We start from the raw sequence: 20,104 nt of genomic DNA, 5'->3' as shown, positions 1-20,104 counted from the left end.
GAAGAATGGAGAGAACAAATGAGTCCTGGACAGGTTGGCTTTTCTATCGTTTGTCCAAACAGGCAAATTAGAATGATCAGCTATTGATGACTCAGAGCCATTACTAGTGAGTGTTACTGTCAATTTTACTTAAAGGATATTATCCTATTATTTAAGGACTACTCAGTTCCAGGCCACTGTCCAAAAGCAAGTCATTTTCCCAGCTTCACACAATACATACTTGTTATTGTTAAGAGTGTTTATTTCCAGTGATATTTCCCTCCGCTGGAATATTTTGCTCATTGTAATTTTACATTAAACAGGGGAAAGCATCAAGGAAGTCTCATACTTTAACCCCTTAAACTGCAGATGTGCCAATGGTTCTCCATGGGTTCTGCAGTAAAGGCAATGGTTCTGTCTAAAACCTCAAACATTCAAAAAACAGTTTAAATGCATAACCGGCTCTTTGCATGCCCAAATGTTTCTTCCCTATGATAGAAAACCAGTTGTATATGGTTCTTTAAATGATTCTGTATAGCACCACAAAAGGTTGCAGTTTTGTTCAAAGACATCTTTTTCAGTTCTAGATAGATTGTTTTTTTACTAAGAGTGTATTGTTAAGTAACTACTGAATGTTATGTAGTTCTGAGAGTCAGAGCGAGGTGAGGTCATGCATACAGGCTCCTGTAGTGTAATGGTTTAAAATGGCCTTTAGATTTGCTGCACAGTGCGTAATCCATTGGTTGAACATGTAAAGCCTCTGTCGCACAGTGCTGACTGTAACAGCTCCCTCTGTTTGTCCACACAGACCTTCAGTAACTGCAGGTGTGTTAAGGTGGGTGCTGGAGTGGACACTGCCCGGCCAGGCTCGTGTGACAACAGCTGCCCACACCTGCTCCTCCCAGTCATCTTCCTCATCTCTGTAGCAGCCCTGGTAGCCAGTCTCACGCACAACCCTATCTACATGATGGTGCTCAGGTATGAGACTCTCACTCTGTCATTCTCTCTCTTGCTCCTTCTCTCTGGCTTTCCTCTAAGTGCATTCACTAGAAATAAAGGTTCTGTGCAGGTATATTTATTTTATATCAATCATTTATTTTTGAGAGTGTATGTGTGATAATAATATGTCCCATATGTATTATTTATATTGAAATGTATTATTTATATTGTTGCATAAGAACTCATGTGGAATAAATATATATTCCATATGTATCGTATTATATATAATACAAGTACCTATATGTAATAATCTGTCCCATATGTAAAGTTTGGCTACCCCTGCTCAAATGACCTGTTTTGTGAAAAGAAAAAAAGAAAAAAGAAAAAATAAAAATCTACATATTTTAATGTAGATAATTGCATTATTTATATTATTAATTTAGCATATCGGGAACAAAATAAACATTAAATGTGGCATGGACAATGCTTATGGATAATGGAAAATGGTTTAATATATGTTCTATTTTTTCAAAGATGTTAAATTCAACAAATGCAAAGTATCTATAAGCAATATGATATTTGTGAGCTTAAATCCAACTCTGTCCTTAACCTCAGTAATGCAAACGAAATGGTTTTGCCTTTTCAATTAAAAAAATATTTTTTGTAAAATATCACAATCATTTTGTTCTCTTTTACAGGACTAATAATACAATACAGTAATATTATAAGCCAGTCCTGAATGCCAATAAATAATATTTAATGTGTTTTTTTCATATTCCGTTGTAAATGTAACTTCATCATTAACATAAAACATATTTGTATTGAAAATCTGTATTTGATTTGATTCAGAACAGTGCCTCAGGAGGAGAAGTCTTTTGCTATTGGAGTGCAGTTCCTGCTCATGAGAGTTCTTGGTAAGTACAACCCTCACCCAACATGTTCCTCTCCAGCTGAAGACGTTTGATAGGTTTAAGGACATATGAAATGCCTCAAAGGCGTTTATGTAAGGTAAGAATGGGCTGAATAGGGCTGGCATTAGCCTCGTTCTGTGAATGCAGTGTGAGTCACTTTTGGAGACGAATCTGTCTCCTCTTAGCTGCTGTTGCTTATTAAGATTAATGCGTCAGCTTTCATAAGCCCAGTTCTGAAACAAGGTCATTGATCATACTTACACAGAGAGAGTGCAGCTCACGCTGCTGAATGCACACTGTAAATAGTTTTGAACAGAAAAAAGTAGCAGAACTTTACTGCAGGTATTGTAGTTCCCCCTAGTGGCGGGAGAGAGAAGTACAGGGTAGTGTGTAAATGTGTAAGCAGGCCTACTCAGCAAATCATCTCATATGTCAGCAACACTGAAGTTCGGACAAGTTGGGTAATGTTTATTTATGTCAAAAAAGATCATCAGTTGTTCAGAACTTCTGCATGTTTTAGCTGTTAAGATGTAAAGAATGTCAGTCAGAGGGGTTTGATGTGAGATGCGCTGTTCTAGAAGAACATACCGTGTCAGAACTGTTCACGGTGGTGGTGGCGGGAACCGGACCTCCGACGGGTTTAACATCTCTAGAAGCTACCTCACAGAAAGTTATTACCTGAAATGGTTGCAGATATGCTGCCTGATGTCTGAAACTTTGTTTTATGATACTTTTGTTTTTGGCCCCCAAAGAAGTCCCCAAAGAAAAAAAAGTCCCAGAAGAAAAAAAAACACTCTGACTTCATAACTTTATGACTTTCTACATAATTCAGTCTTTTTGAGTGGAAATCCCCTTAAAAACCTGAATAAAGCTAAATGGATTTATAAATATCCTTACATAAGAAATTTTTGTAAGTTTCACACCTGACTGATGATTCTTCGTTCTTATGGCTCAGGATCATATACCTGACTAGCTAGTACATACACGCTCCAGCAGGGGTTGCTTTTTGAATTTTTGGGGGTCATAAGCATCACTGTACTCCCACCCACCCCAATTATATTGTTTTTTTTTTAAGAAAGTAAAAAAAAACCCAAAATGATTAGATTAGCTAGAATTTGTCATCTGTTTTTTTTTCTCAAATAAAAAACATTGAACATTTTTTTCTTTATAAATTGTGTACCTGGGGCCCCTCTAGTGGATTTGGGGCCCTAAAAGGCCTAAAAAGGCCCTAAAACAGTCATGCACTCCAGTATTAAGTCAGTGCTGCTAAAAGTGCTTGTGTTTCAAAAAACAGAAGCATGAGAATTAAGGTCCCGTTCAAGTGCAAATAAAACATACTTCCTTTTCTTTGTGTCCAGCGTGGCTGCCTGCCCCAGCCCTGTTTGGGGTGACCATTGACTCCACTTGCATTTGGTGGAGAAGCGCCTGTGGAAAGAAGCTGGGCTGCGGTTACTATGACAACAACCTCCTTAGAAACAGGTATGGGAATCTTCTCACTTGACCTAAATGCATATGAGGGTTTGGTAGGGGTGAAAATCTTGAAGCGATACACCCTTGTGCTTCTAAGACAAAAGTGATGGTAGACATTTATGTAAACACAAAGTTAGCTGGGGAAGCTAGCAACTGCATCTGACACAAAAGCAAACTTGTGTTGGTGACAATAAAGAATGATAAGTGGTAACAAAGTGGATTCTTTCCTTGTTAAAAGGCTTAAAAAGCACAAAAAGTAATAAATAAATAAATAAATTTACCTAACTGGGATAATTTGCTTGAATAGGTATAAGTCATAATTCAAGTCACATCACCATGTTACAACTTCTCTTTATCCCAGTTTTATTTCTTTAACTGTGCCTTTTAAAACTAATGTATGTAAATGAGTCATGTTCTGATTGGCTGCCATGTTTTGTGCCTTGTTTACAATGCAGTCCTGGCTGAAACACTGCTTATAACTTCAGTGTAACTGGGTAAAGCTGACCTGCTATAGGTTGAATAGTTAGATGTATTGTAATGTGTTGGTTCTCGTGACGTCACAAAAACATTAAAGATTGGCATTTAAAATAGGCCCACTTTACAGCTTTATTTCTTTATGTGAGTAAATGGTACCTTTTGAAACTTTAACCGTGTTTACATACGATGTCAAGCTCTTTTAATTAAAAAGTTTTCCATGATGGCTTTAAATCACTTGTGTTTGCGCTATCTGGCTTTTTCTGTACTTTTGAGAAAAAAAAAACTCAAACAAGGGGTGGCGTTGGTGACAATTTGATGTTTAAAATGAGAAGATAATGTGATTGTAACAATAATTAATGTTGATCATGGTAATAATGAAGATGATGACCATGGTCATGGCTTTTTGTTTGCAGATATTTTGGCCTGCAGGTGGCTTTCAAAGTAATGGGTATTGCCTTGATGGGTGTGACAGGCTGGAAAGTTGGAAGAACCCGTGAGTACAGTCTGGAGAAGAAGCCTGAGGGGCCGATGTGATGGTTCAGTCTCCTACCAGCACATACTCTGCAGGAGACACATGTCTCTGAGGGCCCACTGCCAGCCCAGAACCCTGGACACCTCTCATCTGAAACCATCTCCATTCATGGCCCTGCTGAAAGGGCACCTGCCCTCATGGTTGGATGGTTGGATGGACGGATGGACGGATGTCATTTTTACCTTCCATTTTGCACTGACTAGCAGCCGTCGCCTGTACAATCCCTCCCTAAAGGCGAGCCATATTGGACCTGGGGACTTAGTGCCAGTTTTCACCCATTCACTGGTTTATGAAAAGATCAGTGACATACATTTGTCAGTACTATGTGGTTGGTTGGAAAGCCTTGAGTGACCACTCATTTATCAAAAAAAAAACAAAACATTTAGAAGGAAATGTGTCCTGTACCTCAATTCAGCTGTACTAGATGCATTTAGTGGGTTCCTGATTAGAGGGATATTTTAGTAGCTGGATATGTGAAGAAAAACTGATGTAAGTTGTGACGTCCAATGAAAACACACAATTATGTGTTAAATCTGTTGCCTGTTTGTGTAATATGTCAGTTACACTATTTAAGATAACCTGCAAAAGCCAGAGCAATAAAAATTTTACTGTGTTACTGTCAACATATTTTATAAGAACAAGTGTCTTCAGACGTGTAAATGTATATTTTTGTACATAATATAAAATGTTTTATAATATAACCTTAATTTGCACACAAACTGTTGTAATCGAGCCTTATGCACTTTTTCATGTCCGTTTCTTTTTAATGGGGGTAGCACCATACTACTCCACACTTAGCCCATCACAGCGGTATCATACAATATATAGTGTTTATATATTAGCGCCTAAATTATTTTTGAAGACAATAAAATTGATGTATAGTGTCACTGGGTGTTTTTGTGCAGTTGTTAGTGTGTCAAAATGTATTACACCTTAAAGCCTTGAAATTACACACATCAACTCCCTAGTCTGGCTTTCTGTGCAGAATAAATGGAGTTTGCCACACTTTCTTCATTAAAATGAAAAGCCTGAGGGGGGGTCCTACTGTTTCTCCTGCTCCCTTCAGCATGACGTCATATGTGGTACAGGCAGGGGGCTTCGGACGAGTTATTTTTTTCCCACACATATTCGTACAAGCCCACCCTCTGCATTAAGACTGGATAGTCTGGCGCTCTAGTGCGCTGAAGCCCCGCCCTCCTGTGCTGGGATTGGTTAGTCTGCGTTTCTAGACTCCTTCGCCCCCGCAGAACCCGCAGGTCAGCTCCACAGACATCGATAGAGCCGAGAAAGAAACGGTTCAGACTTGGACGGAGTCTGATAAGGCCTATCCTTTTTCGCTGTTCATCCATAATGTCCACCTCTCTCTCTCTCTAACTGGGCAGCTGACACAGCCACCAGTGTAAAGACACACGCTGTGGGTGCAACTAAACAGACTCTTTCAATGAAACGAGCTCCTGCATCACAGGCAAGTCACACAGTCAAACGATGGAAACCAGCGCCCAGCACACACATTACACCCGCTCAGCACTAAAACCGCTCAGGAGCTTCAGAAAACGAAAAAGCGGCGAAATTAGAAGCGCAAAACAAAGTCTGAAAAAAAGAAAGTTGTGAGTCTGAACTAGTAGCCAATCCTAGCCCAGGGGGCGGGGTCTACCCGAAAACGGGTGGGAAAACAACGACAGACGGACAGACGGAGAGGCGAGGCAGCGCACTGCGCATGCGCACCAGCTACTGACTCTGACAGGCAGCGGCGAGAGCAGCAGCAGTAGCGGCGGTGAAACAGCGGAGAGCTGCGTTTACCCGACCGAGCCACCTCCGCTGAGACAGCCTGAACCGCGGGACTCGCGCTATTCCTCAGCCCTGAAACCAAACAAGCCCCAAACATGTCCGTGGCTAATGACTTTGGGAACCCTTTAAGGAAATTCAAGCTCGTCTTTCTTGGAGAGCAAAGCGGTGAGTGTGTGAATTTACTGGGTCTTCTCCCCTCTCTCTCCCCCCTCTCTCCCTCCCTCTCTCTCCCTCCCTCTCCATCTTCCCTCTCTTCCTCCCCCCTCTCTCCCTCCCTCTCCCCCCTCTCTCTCTCTCTCTCTCTCTCTCTCTCTCCCTCCCTCTCTCTCTCTCCCTCCCTCTCTCTCTCTCTCTCCCCCCTCCCTCTCTCTCTCTCTCTCTCTCTCCCTCCCTCTCTCTCCCTCTCTCTCTCTCTCTCCCTCCCTCTCTCCCTCCCTCTCTCCCTCCCTCTCTCTCTCTCTCTCTCTCTCTCTCCCTCCCTCTCTCCCCCCTCTCCCTCCCTCTCCCCCCCCCCCCTCTCTCTCTCTCTCTCTCTCTCTCTCTCTCTCTCTCTCTCTCTCTCTCTGTCTCTCTCTCCCTCCGTCTCTCTCTCCCTCTCTCTCTCTCCCTCTCTCTCTCCCTCCCTCCGTCTCTCCCTCTCTCTCTCTCTCTCCCTCTCTCTCTCCCTCCCTCCGTCTCTCCCTCTCTCTCTCTCTCTCCCTCTCTCTCTCTCCCTCTCTCTCTCCCTCTCTCTCTCCCTCCCTCCCTCTCTCCCTCTCTCTCTCTCTCTCTCTCTCTCTCTCTCTCTCTCTCTCTCTCTCTCTCTCTCTCTCTGTGTTTAAGTTGTTATGTACCCCCATTCGCTCTAGACTGCACCTCCTAAAACTCTGTCTTGCCACTGACCTGCCCGTCTTTTATTCCCTCACTGTGAAAAGCTGCCGTTCGCCCAAGTTTCCCCTCTCCGTTCATTCTGAGGAGAAATCTTAAACCGCTGTGTCCGTTTTTACGCGGTGAACTGAGGAGGAGGCACCTGTGTATGTTTTTAGCACCAGAGGCGGCGTAGAGTCTTTGTTTTTGTGTTTCCGAAGATTAATGTTCATATATTTGGAGTTATTGAACGGCGGTGTTACATCATGTTGAACGACTGGCTGATGTGGCGTTGGTGCCTCAGTCAGTACTTCCATTCATATAAATCCTTGAACCTTTCTGAAGACGTGCTGGATTGTGTGGTTTGTGTCTGGTACTGTAGGCAGTGTGGCTGCTGCACTTGGTGGAGAATAGATGTATAGATAGATAGATAAATAAATAAATAAATAAATAAATGCGAGGTTGACACACCCAGAGCAGGACCGCTGGTGGGAGAACTTGTGTAGCTGCGTCCACAGTATGTGATGGTGTTGGTGGCGAGGACCATGTGAAGATATTGTGGATGACCGGTAAAACTTTGAAAATGTGTGTGGATGATTAAGCATTTATGGGACAGCTCGGTTCTGACTGGCCTTAGCGCAGTGGGCTGCTTCTCCTCTGCTATTCAGACCAGGGCTTTGAATGAATGTGCTCTCCAGTGTCTTAGCTCTGCTCACATCAGTGGAGCTGAAGTGAGGGCTTCTCCTCAATAGACAGGGATTTGCATGCAATGGACTAATTTTTGCCTTGGATGAGGGCGCGCTGCTCAACTCGGGGGGAATGTGAACCCTGCCTTACTTCATCTTCTCTGTCTTGAGCATTTGAAGAACAATCAGGGCGTGATGTTAAAGCTCACATCAGCATTGGTTTCTCCTGTGCGTCACATGGATTTATAAAGCCTGGCAGGATCCGTACTGCCCAATAAATCAGCTCCAGTCATTTAGTCCCCTAAGCCCTCGGACACACTTGCGCATCTGAAATGTCTCCTGGTGAAGAATTCCTCCCCTTTTCCTGCTGCTGATGCTTATGTTGAACTGCTGGGTGTTGAAGGGTCTTGCGGTGGCTTTCAAAAGAATCTCCTTTCATGGAATAGTGTTTAAAAATGAAAACTTCTTGGGTTAAATGTTTGTTGTGTTGCCCTGCGATGGACTGGCGACCTGTCCAGGGTGTATCCTGCCTTCCGCCCGATGACCGCTGGGATAGGCTCCAGCACCCCCCCACGATCCTGAGGGAGAAGCGGCTTAGAAAATGTGTGTGTGTGTGTTTGTTGTGTTACAGGATGGACATACTGCATCTAGACATCCCTTCCGGTTTGAGGCGCACGTATTGCTGACACTTGTGCACATATGTCTTGTATAACCATAGAAATGCATTGTCAATAGAATGGTCTGCACTGGAGCAGCCACACATTAGCTGAAGGTCAGAACTGTTCTTCCAACATCAGTACCTGAGCTCACTAAGGCTCTTGTGGACAAATGCAAACAAATCCTCACAGAGATGTTCCAACATGCAGCGGAAAGCCTTCGCAGAAGACTAGAGGTTGTTACCGCAGTAAAGGAGGGACAAACTCCCTATTTTATCTTATTGTTTTCAGAAGAAAGGTTGGATTAGCAGGTTTTGGCCATACAGGGACGGTTTCACTGGCATGGATTAAGCCTCATCTCAGACTAAAATGAAATGGTCATTCACCACTGACACTGCAGTTTAGTCTGATGCCAGTCCTTATTCCATGTCCCAAATTAAGCCAGCTTCTCTGACAGCATTTGGGCATGCATCTTGGCAATTATTTTATTGCAGATGGTAAAATGTGGATTAAATTTAATCAGAAATCTGACTAAGTCCGTCTGTCATAGAAGGGGCTATAATAGTTTTATCTAGAAAAGAAAATACTCACTTTAGAGCAGACATGTTGGCTAAGATGATGTTTGTACGCTGGTTGCATGCAGACTTCAGAGGTTTATCCACATATAATGAAATGCCTGTTCCTTGACTAAAGGACGGGATTTGATGTAGAGGACATGAATGTTGCAGTCACCAATAAACACACCTGTTTTAGATTCCGTAAAGGACGGCCTCCTGTTTCAACCTGTTACTTCAAATGATTTCCTGCCATTAGGCTTGATGCTTAGTCAATAGACTCTGCAATAGCTCTGTTTGTAATGTCGGTGGGAGCAGCAGTGTCACATGATGCTCTGTGTTCTCCTCCTCGGCCTCCTGAGGGACCATTCGGAGAGCACAATTTGAGACATTTTATTGATTCATGTAGCAGAGAAACTTTCCTCTGTGCCGTACAGAAGCTCACCTCTTAAAGAGGATAAGAGAATCCTTCATGAGTGCGCTTTAATGGGTAATGAAATAATGCAGAATTAATCCACACATTAATGGCCCTCATTTCCTCTGTAGAGTACACAAACACAAACTGAATAATGTTCACCGGAGTGGTGTACGTGTAAAGCCTCGCCTTAGCAGATGAGCTACGCCCAGGCTGTCATATTTTTATTCTTTTTGTTCAAGGCTATCACTCAGTTTGGTGACACTTATACTATATACTAATTCATCACGCAACCTTGATGCATTCGCTGACGTTTGCAGGGGGCTCTCCTTGCCAGCTTGCTCCCTGGATGGCACAGCATATGTTGCATCTCTTTATCTGTCTGCTGAATGTGTACAAATATATATTTTCCTCCAAACATTGTGCTTTGACACAGGCATGTTCCAGATTGCTAGAGTCAGCAGTGCTGATAATTACTCCACACATTGCTAACACATAACGATTAGCAGCAGTCGAGGTCTGAAATATCAGCAAGTCTAACAGTACTGGCCAGTCTGCAGGGACGACTGGTTAAGAGTGTATGGCATATTTATGGGAAAAACAGAAGAAAGAAAAAGAAGGATAGCATAAATATGAAAGGGGAAGGATAGTACTGAGCAAGTATACTAATATTGTTGTCACACAGCAGTGCTGATTTTTTAGTTTTTGGGATATTGATAGGTAATAAAAACTTTTTTTTTTCTCTCTGAAAGGGCAGTTCAGGAAATGTTTCTCCGTCTGGTCAACGTTTGACGTTTTTCGATCTTTGGTGTAATTCCAAGAGAAGCAGCGCAGAATAAAACTGTTTAATCTAAACCAGCTGCGTGGACACTGAATGTCCAAAAGTACCCAAGCTTCAGCTCTAGGGTTTAAGGCCCTCCAGAATTGGTCTGTGGAGCAGTTGAACTGCGTTCTCTGGAGTGACGTATCACCATGCTATACCTCTGAGATGAGTGGGAGTGGCGTCTGTGATCCAGAACTAGTCATCCAACATCAGTACCTGACCTCTCTAATGCTTTTGTTGTTCCAACATCTAGTGCAAAGCCCTCCCAGAAGAGTAGATGTTACTGCAGCAGACTCCCTATTAATACTTTTGTTTTCATAGGAATCACAATGAGCAGGTGTCTGCAAACTTTTGGACATATAGTGTATGTACCCAGCTCTAGGAAGAGAGATAAGGAGATGGAGAATAACAAGATGAAAAAAGCAGTGGGATGGAGAGCAATGGAGAGATTCCAGAGGGTGGAGAAGAAAATTCCTGTCTTTATAATTGGGATGGGATTGGAAGAGGCTTGGGCATGGGGAAGCTGTCCAAGGTGCTGAACCCCTCCCCAGGCATCTCCATTTCTGAGAAAAGGAGGCTCATCTGAATTAAGACTTTCCACAGAGAGGTAAGGAGAAGGAGGAGGCCATGAGCTGGGCCTTAGTTAGCCTGGAAGAGATAACAGTACTGGGAGCCGTTATCGCACTAAGGCACACCTCAGCGCCTCGGGGATCTTTCCATTCCCCCATCTGCTTTCAGACAAGGTTGGGCTGAGCAGAAGAGCTGGTAACGAACTTTGAGTGGCTCAGTTTTGATGAGTTTGGGTCATCAGAATCACGTTGGGTGTAACTAGCCACGCGCCGTGAATCCCGCATGATCAGCTGCCTTCATTTATTACTGCCTGTGACGGGGCTGACAGATGCAGGAGCGCAGAGAGAGGCAGCTCAGGGAAAACACAGCAAACACACAAACACGTTCCAGTCCACGGACTTCTGACATGTCTGGGTCAGTCGGTGGATAGTGGAAGAGTGTTTATCTGAAATATTTGTATTGGGATTGTGTATTCTGGAATCTCAGTGGAAGACTTCATCCTCACACAGTACATTCCCAAAGATCTACAGCTGCAGCCTGGTAGCCACTTCTGTCAACCACTCAGATACTGTCTGGCATGATTTAAAAGACTGGGCACAGCGTAGAACAGGGCAATATGTGACTGCACTGGTGTTGCACAGAAATTTTGCAGGAACAAATTTGAAGATGTTTTATTTTAAAAGAATATCCAAATGAAATTGGCACGTTTTGTTGGGTGAGTAATGTTGGCTGCCTAATGAGCTAACTGAACTAATGACACTGGATGCTAATGGGGACTCGTTGTCTTTTTTTAAGTGATATTTTCTCTTCAGTGGACATTGAGCCAAAATGTTAGTTGGTCAGAGAAGTGTATCTACACTACGTCTGGTGGGGATGCACTGAAACTTCATGTGCTGAAAGGAGAAAAGAAAGAGAAAAAAGGCCAAACAATTTTATCTGAAAATATGCAGAAAGCAGAAAATGAGAAAAAGTGATAAATATGCTGTTTGTTTTTCTTGCTCTCCTGTGCTCGTCAGCACAGAGCCGTTCAAATCATTTGAGCAGCAGCAGATCAACAGTAAAACACATAAACTAAGTGGTCTTCAGCCTGCATGCTTTTGAAGAATTAAAAAAAAAATGTATAAAATGAAATTTTTTGGTCAAGTGCGTTGTAAATTTTGGTTTTGGTTTTGAGAAGGTTGTCCTTCTCAGTCATGTCCATGACAATGTGTCCATGACAATGTGCCCACATTACGGCATAGCAAAGTAGAGTAGGTTTTATTATTATTATTATTATTATTATTATTATTATTAGTAGTAGTAGTAGTAGTAGTAGTAACAGCATTATATTATAACATATTTAAATAAGAGTAAACTTAACACAATTTACAGTATTTTCAAAACTTAAGCTTGTGTAACCTTTTTGAATTGCTGGTTTTGCACATTTTCTAGTCTTCTAGTGATAAAACGTAAGAAAAAACCCACATGCAGATTTTGATCATCAAATTTTGGCACCATGAAAGGAACTTGAATACCCATGAACATCCCTTATTTGTAAGATATTATTTTAACAGCACTTCTAATCAGGAATAATGTGTTCAGTCGTTTTATTTATGCAAAATGAAATATCATGTGGTACCATAAAAATCTTGTGATAGTGAATTGTATCAATATCTCCCAGTACTAGCAAAGCCTGTTGGTAACTTGAAAAAATAAAACATTTAATGTGAGTGATAAAAATTTGTGGTAGGACATGGAATGAGACGCAGCTGAGAGAGTGGTAAGCAGTTTAGCACCGGAGCTAAATGGTAAACTGGGAAGGAGGAGCTTGTACCCCTAAGACAGGAAGGATGCAGAATGCAGTAGTCTAGACCTCTGTCCTCTTCAAGCTAATTCTTTGGCTGTCCTCTACATTGTGGCATGGATGTAGAGAGAATTAGCTTCTTTGGCTAAATCCCTGGATTTTAAAGCCGGCCGGCAAGTCAGATGGGATTTTTTTTGTTGTTCAGCAGTCTGTGAAGCCTACTCTCGTTGAGGAAGCAGCCTCTTGCCAACTTCCTGGCTCAGAGTAATGAACAAGGCTATTGTGCGAGCGGTTCACACTGATTACTCACTTTGCTTACGTGCCCAGCCAGCAGGCGGCCCGCGCTCCAAAACCAAGTCAACCTAAAGTGATCCCTTGGCGTCATAACCTAATTGCTTTGTCTCATCAATCTGAACCACTGATACAGTAATTCACTGCCTTAGTTTTTGCAATAATGCAGAGTGAATGATGACAGTATGTTTTCCTCTAAATTTCGCTGATTCACTTGGTTGACCACGGCGATCAGTTTGCAGGCCCCTGTGAGGAAAGGCAAAAATATCAATATGCATCTCTCCAGGCTGCAGTGCTCTGGAAATCAAACAGCGAGTGAAGCCTGGGTTGTACTCATGCTCTCGCCCAGCATCATTCTGCCCATTGATTCGCTGGAATGTTTACTCTGGGTCTTTATGATAATAGCCAGGAGGTAATCGCTTCCCTCATTTTTCATGTTATCCGTGTTTGATTTGTGAAGAGCCTGCAGACACTGAGGAGATAAGACATTCTTGATCTGCTGTATTAGGATTGTGCTCTTTTTTTCTGATCTGAACAGTTACTTCAATAATGGTTTAACTCTTAAAATCCACAGTTACTATCAGAAACAGCGTATTGTAATTTTGTGATAGATATTTCTCACTTACAGCTCATTAAAACTAGCAGAGAAAGTCCACGGAAAATGTAGGTTCTATACCTCGTTTTTGACATGAAAACAATCAGAAAGTCAAAATTGCAGATGCAAACTTTCTACATAGACAAATCAGTTGAGTATGTAATTCATCATGTAACTGTCTGATTAATCATAATTGTATAGTTGCATTTAAATAATGCAATGTAAATCACATGAATAGCAAAACCAGAATAATAATTTTAGACTTCTGTGAGTAAAACTCTTCACCTGGCCTTTGAAACAAAAGATGTTGAAAGAGGAGGTTTAGAGCAGGGAAAGTGCTAAACTGTTCAGTGCTGTGGGTTTAGCGTTTAACAACCTGACCTAAAGAGCTACATTTCTTAAAGCCCCACCAATTCGATATTAGATAAGCACATACAAGTGTGTATGGCTTGGCTATTTAAACCAACCCTTCAATTACATTCTTAGACTTTCTTTGACCAAACCGCTGTTTTTCTGAGGGCACAAACCACAGACCTGGTTGAACAGAAGTGAAACGTTTTTAACTCATTTACTCCTTTTGAGTCGACTGACTCTAGTGATTGACTGCCACACTGTTCAGCTGTGTCAACCGTGCAAAATTATAGCTGACGATTAATTGTAAGCAACTGCAGTTAACCCTGTAATTGTCTCTTCTTATTCATTGTTCGTAACTAACGTTCGGCCAAAGTGGCAGAATTGGCTGATTAGTCGCCTTGCTTGCTCGCTGTGTTTACTTAGCAGCTAACCCTAGTTGTACTGTTGAATCAATAAGCTCACACACATTTCTGTTACACAGAATGATATGTAGAGCAAAGCGAAGCTACTTGTTCTGCACAAGAGTGGAAACATAAGCAAAAATCACTTGTTCTGCTAGCATATGTAAAAACTACCTGCTACATTAGCTGTAAGCTATATGTCAAACACTGCTCAGTGCTGCCCTCTGAACATATTAGCACACCAAGGTAGAAGTTAGAAGTTTTTTTTGTTTTCATGAGGTCCAGGATTCACCTCAACCCGACACAGTTCGCATTTTGTTTGTTATGCCATAAAATGAGTGCGAAAGCTAACAACTGTGGAAAATGATTGCATTCGGCCTCAGTAACTGAGATCTTGGTGAAGGCGATTATAGTAATTGTGACACTTATTTGCTTCTTTCTTTATTTTAAACCGCAGTCTAATGGGATTGTGTTTGGACATCATTTTTTGTGGTCATTGGTATCTGTTTATTTCTCTTGCCTTCATTTATTAAACAGTGTTGAAGTAAAGACTAAAGAGGGCAGGCAGAAGTAAGACAGGAGGCTATTTTATTAGCTTAGTCAAAAAAGAAAGGAGTTGATGCAAAGGAGCCGTTAAGCAAAAGCGCTGATCTGAGCTGACCGTTACAGTCCATGATGACTGCAAATTATCTGAATTTGGCCAGTTATTTTAAAAACGTACCTAGTGCAACGTATTAGCCAAGGACTCTCACCTACAGGTCTGAAAGAGTTGCTCTGCAGTTTTATTTGTGTTGTTGCTTTTTAGGGCTGCATGATATGGACAACAATGCAGTATAAAATAGTTGGAGGTTGTCACAAAAAAATGCAATTAAATTATCCTATAGCTGTCAATCACCTTGATTTGGCTCACCCATCTCATCCAACTAAGTGATAACTAAGTAACTCCAGATAAACCCAGTCCAAGACTGTGAGTGTGAGCTCCTCTTATTCAGGAGATAGTGAACTGCACAGGGAATGTGCCTTTATTTAAGTGTCTCATTGTCCCAGTGCGCTGAAACTCTCTTTTCCTACATTGTTAAAAAATGTTAAGGGACAGTGAATATGACAATATTTTATAATTATCATCAGAAATTATGTCACAATTTGCTTTTTGAGAATAATGTGTCAGTACTTAATGAACACCGACCATGTTTCATTACAAAGTGGGCATAATTAGACTGTTATTTAGAGCTAGTTTTTAAAACCGTAAATTAATTCATTGTTTTTGTACTATTATTATTATTATTATTATTATTATTATTATAGCACTTTTTATATGTGGCACTGCAGGTTCTATTTGGTCTGTTTTGCCAGTTCATTACATCACAGAAAAATGAAAAACCGTGATACATATTCTGTATTGTGTCTTGAAGTATCATGATATAATGTTTTTGACATATCGCCCACCCTTAGTTCTCCTAACTTTCATTGTAGTACTGCATCTTAGTTACGTATGCAGTATAGTTTAGGTTGAACACAACATTAATGGGCTTCCCTCATTATTCCCTCAGCTCCAGCTTTTCTGAAATAAATCATTTTTAGATGACCTGACTTGTTTGTAGACTAACAATTTCTACAGTGAATTAAAAATAGTGAGGACGGGCTGTTTAATATACTTCCTGACCAAAAGTAGCTTTATGTCTCCAGCCCAATTTTTGAACAGTTTTTAATATGGAAGTCTTTTTCTGCAGTGTAAATAGTTGCTATTATCGATGTGTGCCAATAGCTAAACTATACATAGCAGCCTATTGATAACGCTAAACAGAGGTGTTTTTGTACATAAATGTTGATTTGTGTTGCTTATTTGAGCTTGAGCTGTGGCTGTCTTCATTTAGGAACTACTCAGTATTGATCACTAGGAAGCAAGATAGCTAATCAGATCATTTGGCTGCTTTTGGACTGTAACCATAATACAGTTTAGTTGTTTCTCAAAGAAGAAAATTAAGTTGTTAGTTGCAATTATTTCTATAGCAGTTAATAATCAGAAATATTTCCTGATTGTGCCATGCTTAACTCCAGCATGAACAGAGTATAACAGACCTATGAGGTGCTTTAGAAAGTGACAGTGAAGACAGTCCTATAGTCTCTTTTTCACCTTCCTCTCTCTCTTTCTCTGAGATACAGTGCACCTATTATTCCTTCTTCTTATATTACAGGCCCTTTCTGCAGATATGCAAGTACATTCAGACATTCAATCAAACATGGCATGTTTGTGTGGCAATATGTGTGTGTGCGTGTGTGTCTGTGTCTGTATCAGTGTCTGTGTGTGTCTGTGTGTCTGTGTGTGTGTCTGTGTGTGTGTGTGTGTGTGTCTGTCTGTGTATGTGTGTGTCTGTCTGTGTGTGTTTGTGTGTCTGTGTGTGTGTGTGTGTGTGTGTCTGTCTGTGTGTGTGTGTGTGTGTGTGTCTGTGTATGTGTGTGTCTGTCTGTGTGTGTCTGTGTGTGTGTCTGTGTGTGTGTGTGTGTCTGTCTGTGTATGTGTGTGTCTGTCTGTGTGTGTTTGTGTGTCTGTGTGTGTGTGTGTGTGTCTGTCTGTGTGTGTGTGTGTGTGTGTCTGTGTATGTGTGTGTCTGTCTGTGTGTGTCTGTGTGTCTGTGTGTGTGTCTGTCTGTGTGTGTGTGTGTGTGTGTGTGTGTGTGTGTGTGTGTGTGTGTGTGTGTGTGTGTGTGTGTGTGCGCGCATACAAAAATACACTATTTTACTCTCACAGAGCTCACTTTTCTTTTTAGTGTTTAGTGGTTCCCCTCTTGCATTTTAATGAGGTGCTCTGGCAAGTTTTATTGTCTCATCTTTTTTCCTCTCTCTCTCTTTCCGTTCCTCTCTCTCTCTCTCTTTCCCTCTCTCTCTCTCTTTCTCTTTTTTCTTATTGTTCTTCCTTTAAATACTTACAACGTAATGGGCCCCAAAAATGGGTTCCAAGAGGGTTCTTTAGCAAATCTCAACCCTTATTTCTGCTTACTCTGAAATCAATGCCATATCCATTAAGTTCTAGTGGAATGCTCTGTGTTCAGATACTGTATACTGACCTGTTTTTCTAATTTAAAAATAAAACTTCGTAATGTTCTATATGTTATAAAGTTCCACTGACTTGCATGTTGGAGCCAGTGAATGAATAAATGAAATAATGAATGAATGTATAAGAGATAGCAGTACCACTCTTCTTTTCAGATACTGAAACCTTGAGCATTAGCTGATACAAATATTGATCTGATTTTTTTTTCATTAAAAGCTAATAAGATTTAAAATTAGCTATTTTTAAATGAAGCTTTGAAATCAATTGTAGTTAGAAATGACAAACAGCTAAGCTACAGTCAGGCACCACCCCTCAGAAGCCCTTAGTAAACAAATGCAACATGCAAAACACCCAATCATTTATCATCTTTTTTTGATTATTATTATTTTAACTTAAATGAGAGTGCAGTGACCTCCAGCTTGTCATTGTATAGCTCTCTTAGGTTGACATGCTGACAAAGGAATGCATATTTTAGCGACTGACGGATGCACTTTGGCAATAAGTACCATACATTTATCACTGCCAGGTTTATTTATAGTGGAACTTGATAAATGACATCACTCAGGGCTTACCCACACTCCTCTGGGGCCGTTTCTCAGTGCAGGATTGGTTGAGGCTGAGGAGAAAATGTTCCAGAAGCCATTAGTGAAGCTGTCTCAATATTACTTCTCAGTCTATTTACATGCACCAGTCACTCAATATTAAATAGAGTTTAGCAGGTTGAATACCCCGCCCACACCCCCCACCCTCTACAGAGCTGGAGGTGAGTCTGAGAAGTAAGCAAAAATGTAACATCACAGTACTTCATCTTTTCACAGTACACAACGTTTATGCACGGTATACAAAATATGTGCAATGATTCCCTTAGAATAACTCAGACTGTTTGCACTGAAGCCTGTTTTATTACTGACTGATAAGCCTTAGTATGTAGTAAGCCTGGGATTTTAAGGGGTTAAACTGGAGCAGTACTACACTGGCTCTGAGTTTAAAGCAAATGAGTGAATGTATAAATTGGAAAGCTTGATTCCTAGCTGTCAGTACTTGGTAGCTTCCAGGTGATATCAGGAACAACTCAAGTTCAAATAAACAAACTTTACTCAACACTGACCTCCAAACACAGTACCAGTCATATGTTAGAACCTATGGAGCCCTGCTGGTGACATCCTATCTAAATAAAAAATGTATGGCCACATGTACGGCATGATGCATTAGGATCTTGTTCCCATGTGTTAATAAGGCGTGGCCATGCATTATTATTATTATTATTTATATGGGATGTCTCCAGCAGGGCTCCTTTGATGTATTGATATATTTTCTTTCATTTACATGCACTAGCCTCAGTCCAATGTATGAAGTGGCACCCAGCTCACAGTTTCTGTGCCAACGTAAACATGTAGTTTTGAAAACTAACAACTGTGGAGGGTAATCAGCTTAAATAACTGTGATTAGCTCAAATAATTGCCATCAGGTGATTGCCATAATTGTAACACCCCTAATCTATAGTTGTATTCCCCTCTTTGTTCTGTTGGCTCCAGTCACCGGCTTTTTTGGCCTCTGCGGTTCAAACGTAATGTTGATCTGGTTTAATAAGTAGGAAAATGACTATTTAATAAGTTAGGAATATGAAGAAGACAAGGAAACAGGATGCATGTGCAAGTCTGAGGTTTTATTACAATCCATGACGAAAACACAAGGAAAGTACAACAGCAGTAAATGAGGTACAAAGAACACTGGATAGTAAGATGAAAAGCTGAAAGGAGGCAAGGGATTGGAGAGAGTGAAGACATTCAACAGGAAAACACAAAACAGGGCCTATAAAATAAAAACGACAAGCAGCTACAAGACAGTAACAGGGGTGTAAATACAAGGAGAAAATACAAGCGGTCTATAATCTGTCCTGTTTCGGGTTCTAGATGTATTGCTTCTGATATAATTTAGCTTATAAAAAGAAGTTATAAAATAACTTCTACTCTGAAAGCCTGTAGTGAGGACGAAGAATGTCTGAGATCCATTAAGTGAGAAATCTATTTGGTATCCAAACCAAAAACGACAGCACTGGCACTGATTCACACTGCAGATGGCAAAAATGCTCAATTCAGTATGATTTCAGCAGCGTGATCAGTGAGTAATGAGCTGTGTGTGTAGTGTAGGCACAGTGCATGTTCTACAGTGATGTTCATGTAAGTGCTTTAATGTAGTAATGACTTGACCTTTGCTGGCCAAGCCTAGTATTGATTCTGAGGTCGAGGTCAGTAGCACCATAACCAAACTGTGAAGGTCTTTCGTTAGCTGTAAATCATGGGGTAGATGTTATAGCCATAGGACAGGTGAAGTCAGTGGCCCTAGAGATCCCATAATGCCCTTCTCAGGCTGAGAGACCAGTCAGACATTGTATGGGTGATTTGGAGCTGTGGTGATTTTGAATGGTGCTCAAATCCGTCCAAATAAATGTTTTTTTTTTTTTTTTCAGTAGTTGCTTTCTTGTCTTCGTTCTATTTCCTTCAGTTCCCCTCTGAGCTCTTTTGTCCTCCATGCAGCTCAAACATAACCTCAGTGGGGTTTTAATAAGCACAGCTCTTCAGCAATTAAAATATTGATTATATGTTTGCACTTAATAAGACAATGACAATAAAAGTGAATGATGATTGGAATCGTTGTGGGTTGTAATTGGCTTAGGGTGATGCACTGCTGGTTTGTTTAGAGAGAAAATGAGCTCATGGTGAGATTTTAAACAGTGTTTAAACACTAACGTGTAGAAATTACTGTAATGTCACAACTCTTTCCTGTTCTTCAGTGGTATGGGCTCTAGTGTAGAAATGCGGTGAATTGAGTGCATGCAGATCGATTGAATCCTACAGTTTTTTTCGTTTCCAATTGCTACCTTGTCCCACCACGTCCTGTTCATCGCGCAGTGCATGATGATTTGCAGTGCGGTGAAATCTTCTTCACTGCATGGTGAAAAGTTCAGCAGATTTCAGCGTC

The 20,104-nt window shown here is 41.1% G+C and overlaps 2 protein-coding genes across 3 annotated transcripts in view; both read left to right on the top strand.

The window, feature by feature from the left end:
* The window catches only part of slco2a1 (solute carrier organic anion transporter family, member 2A1), a 30,409-nt gene extending 25,214 nt beyond the window's left edge, over positions 1–5,195 (top strand). For both annotated transcript variants that reach the window (XM_017698006.2, XM_017698005.2), the window contains exons 11-14: positions 788–957; positions 1,768–1,832; positions 3,188–3,308; positions 4,190–5,195. In XM_017698006.2, the coding sequence (XP_017553495.1) occupies positions 788–957; positions 1,768–1,832; positions 3,188–3,308; positions 4,190–4,310 (477 nt within the window). In that variant the 3' untranslated portion in view covers positions 4,311–5,195. The remainder of the gene's footprint in view (positions 1–787; positions 958–1,767; positions 1,833–3,187; positions 3,309–4,189) is intronic.
* Positions 5,196–6,015: 820 nt separating this feature from the next.
* Positions 6,016–20,104, top strand: part of rab6ba (RAB6B, member RAS oncogene family a) — a 127,604-nt gene continuing 113,515 nt past the window's right edge. The window contains exon 1 of the mRNA XM_017698007.2: positions 6,016–6,261. Coding sequence (XP_017553496.1) covers positions 6,192–6,261 — 70 coding nt within the window. The 5' untranslated portion in view covers positions 6,016–6,191. The remainder of the gene's footprint in view (positions 6,262–20,104) is intronic.

This window comes from Pygocentrus nattereri, chromosome 26, assembly GCF_015220715.1.
Source record: "Pygocentrus nattereri isolate fPygNat1 chromosome 26, fPygNat1.pri, whole genome shotgun sequence".
Taxonomy (NCBI): domain Eukaryota; kingdom Metazoa; phylum Chordata; class Actinopteri; order Characiformes; family Serrasalmidae; genus Pygocentrus; species Pygocentrus nattereri.
This window is presented reverse-complemented; position numbering and strand designations above follow the sequence as displayed.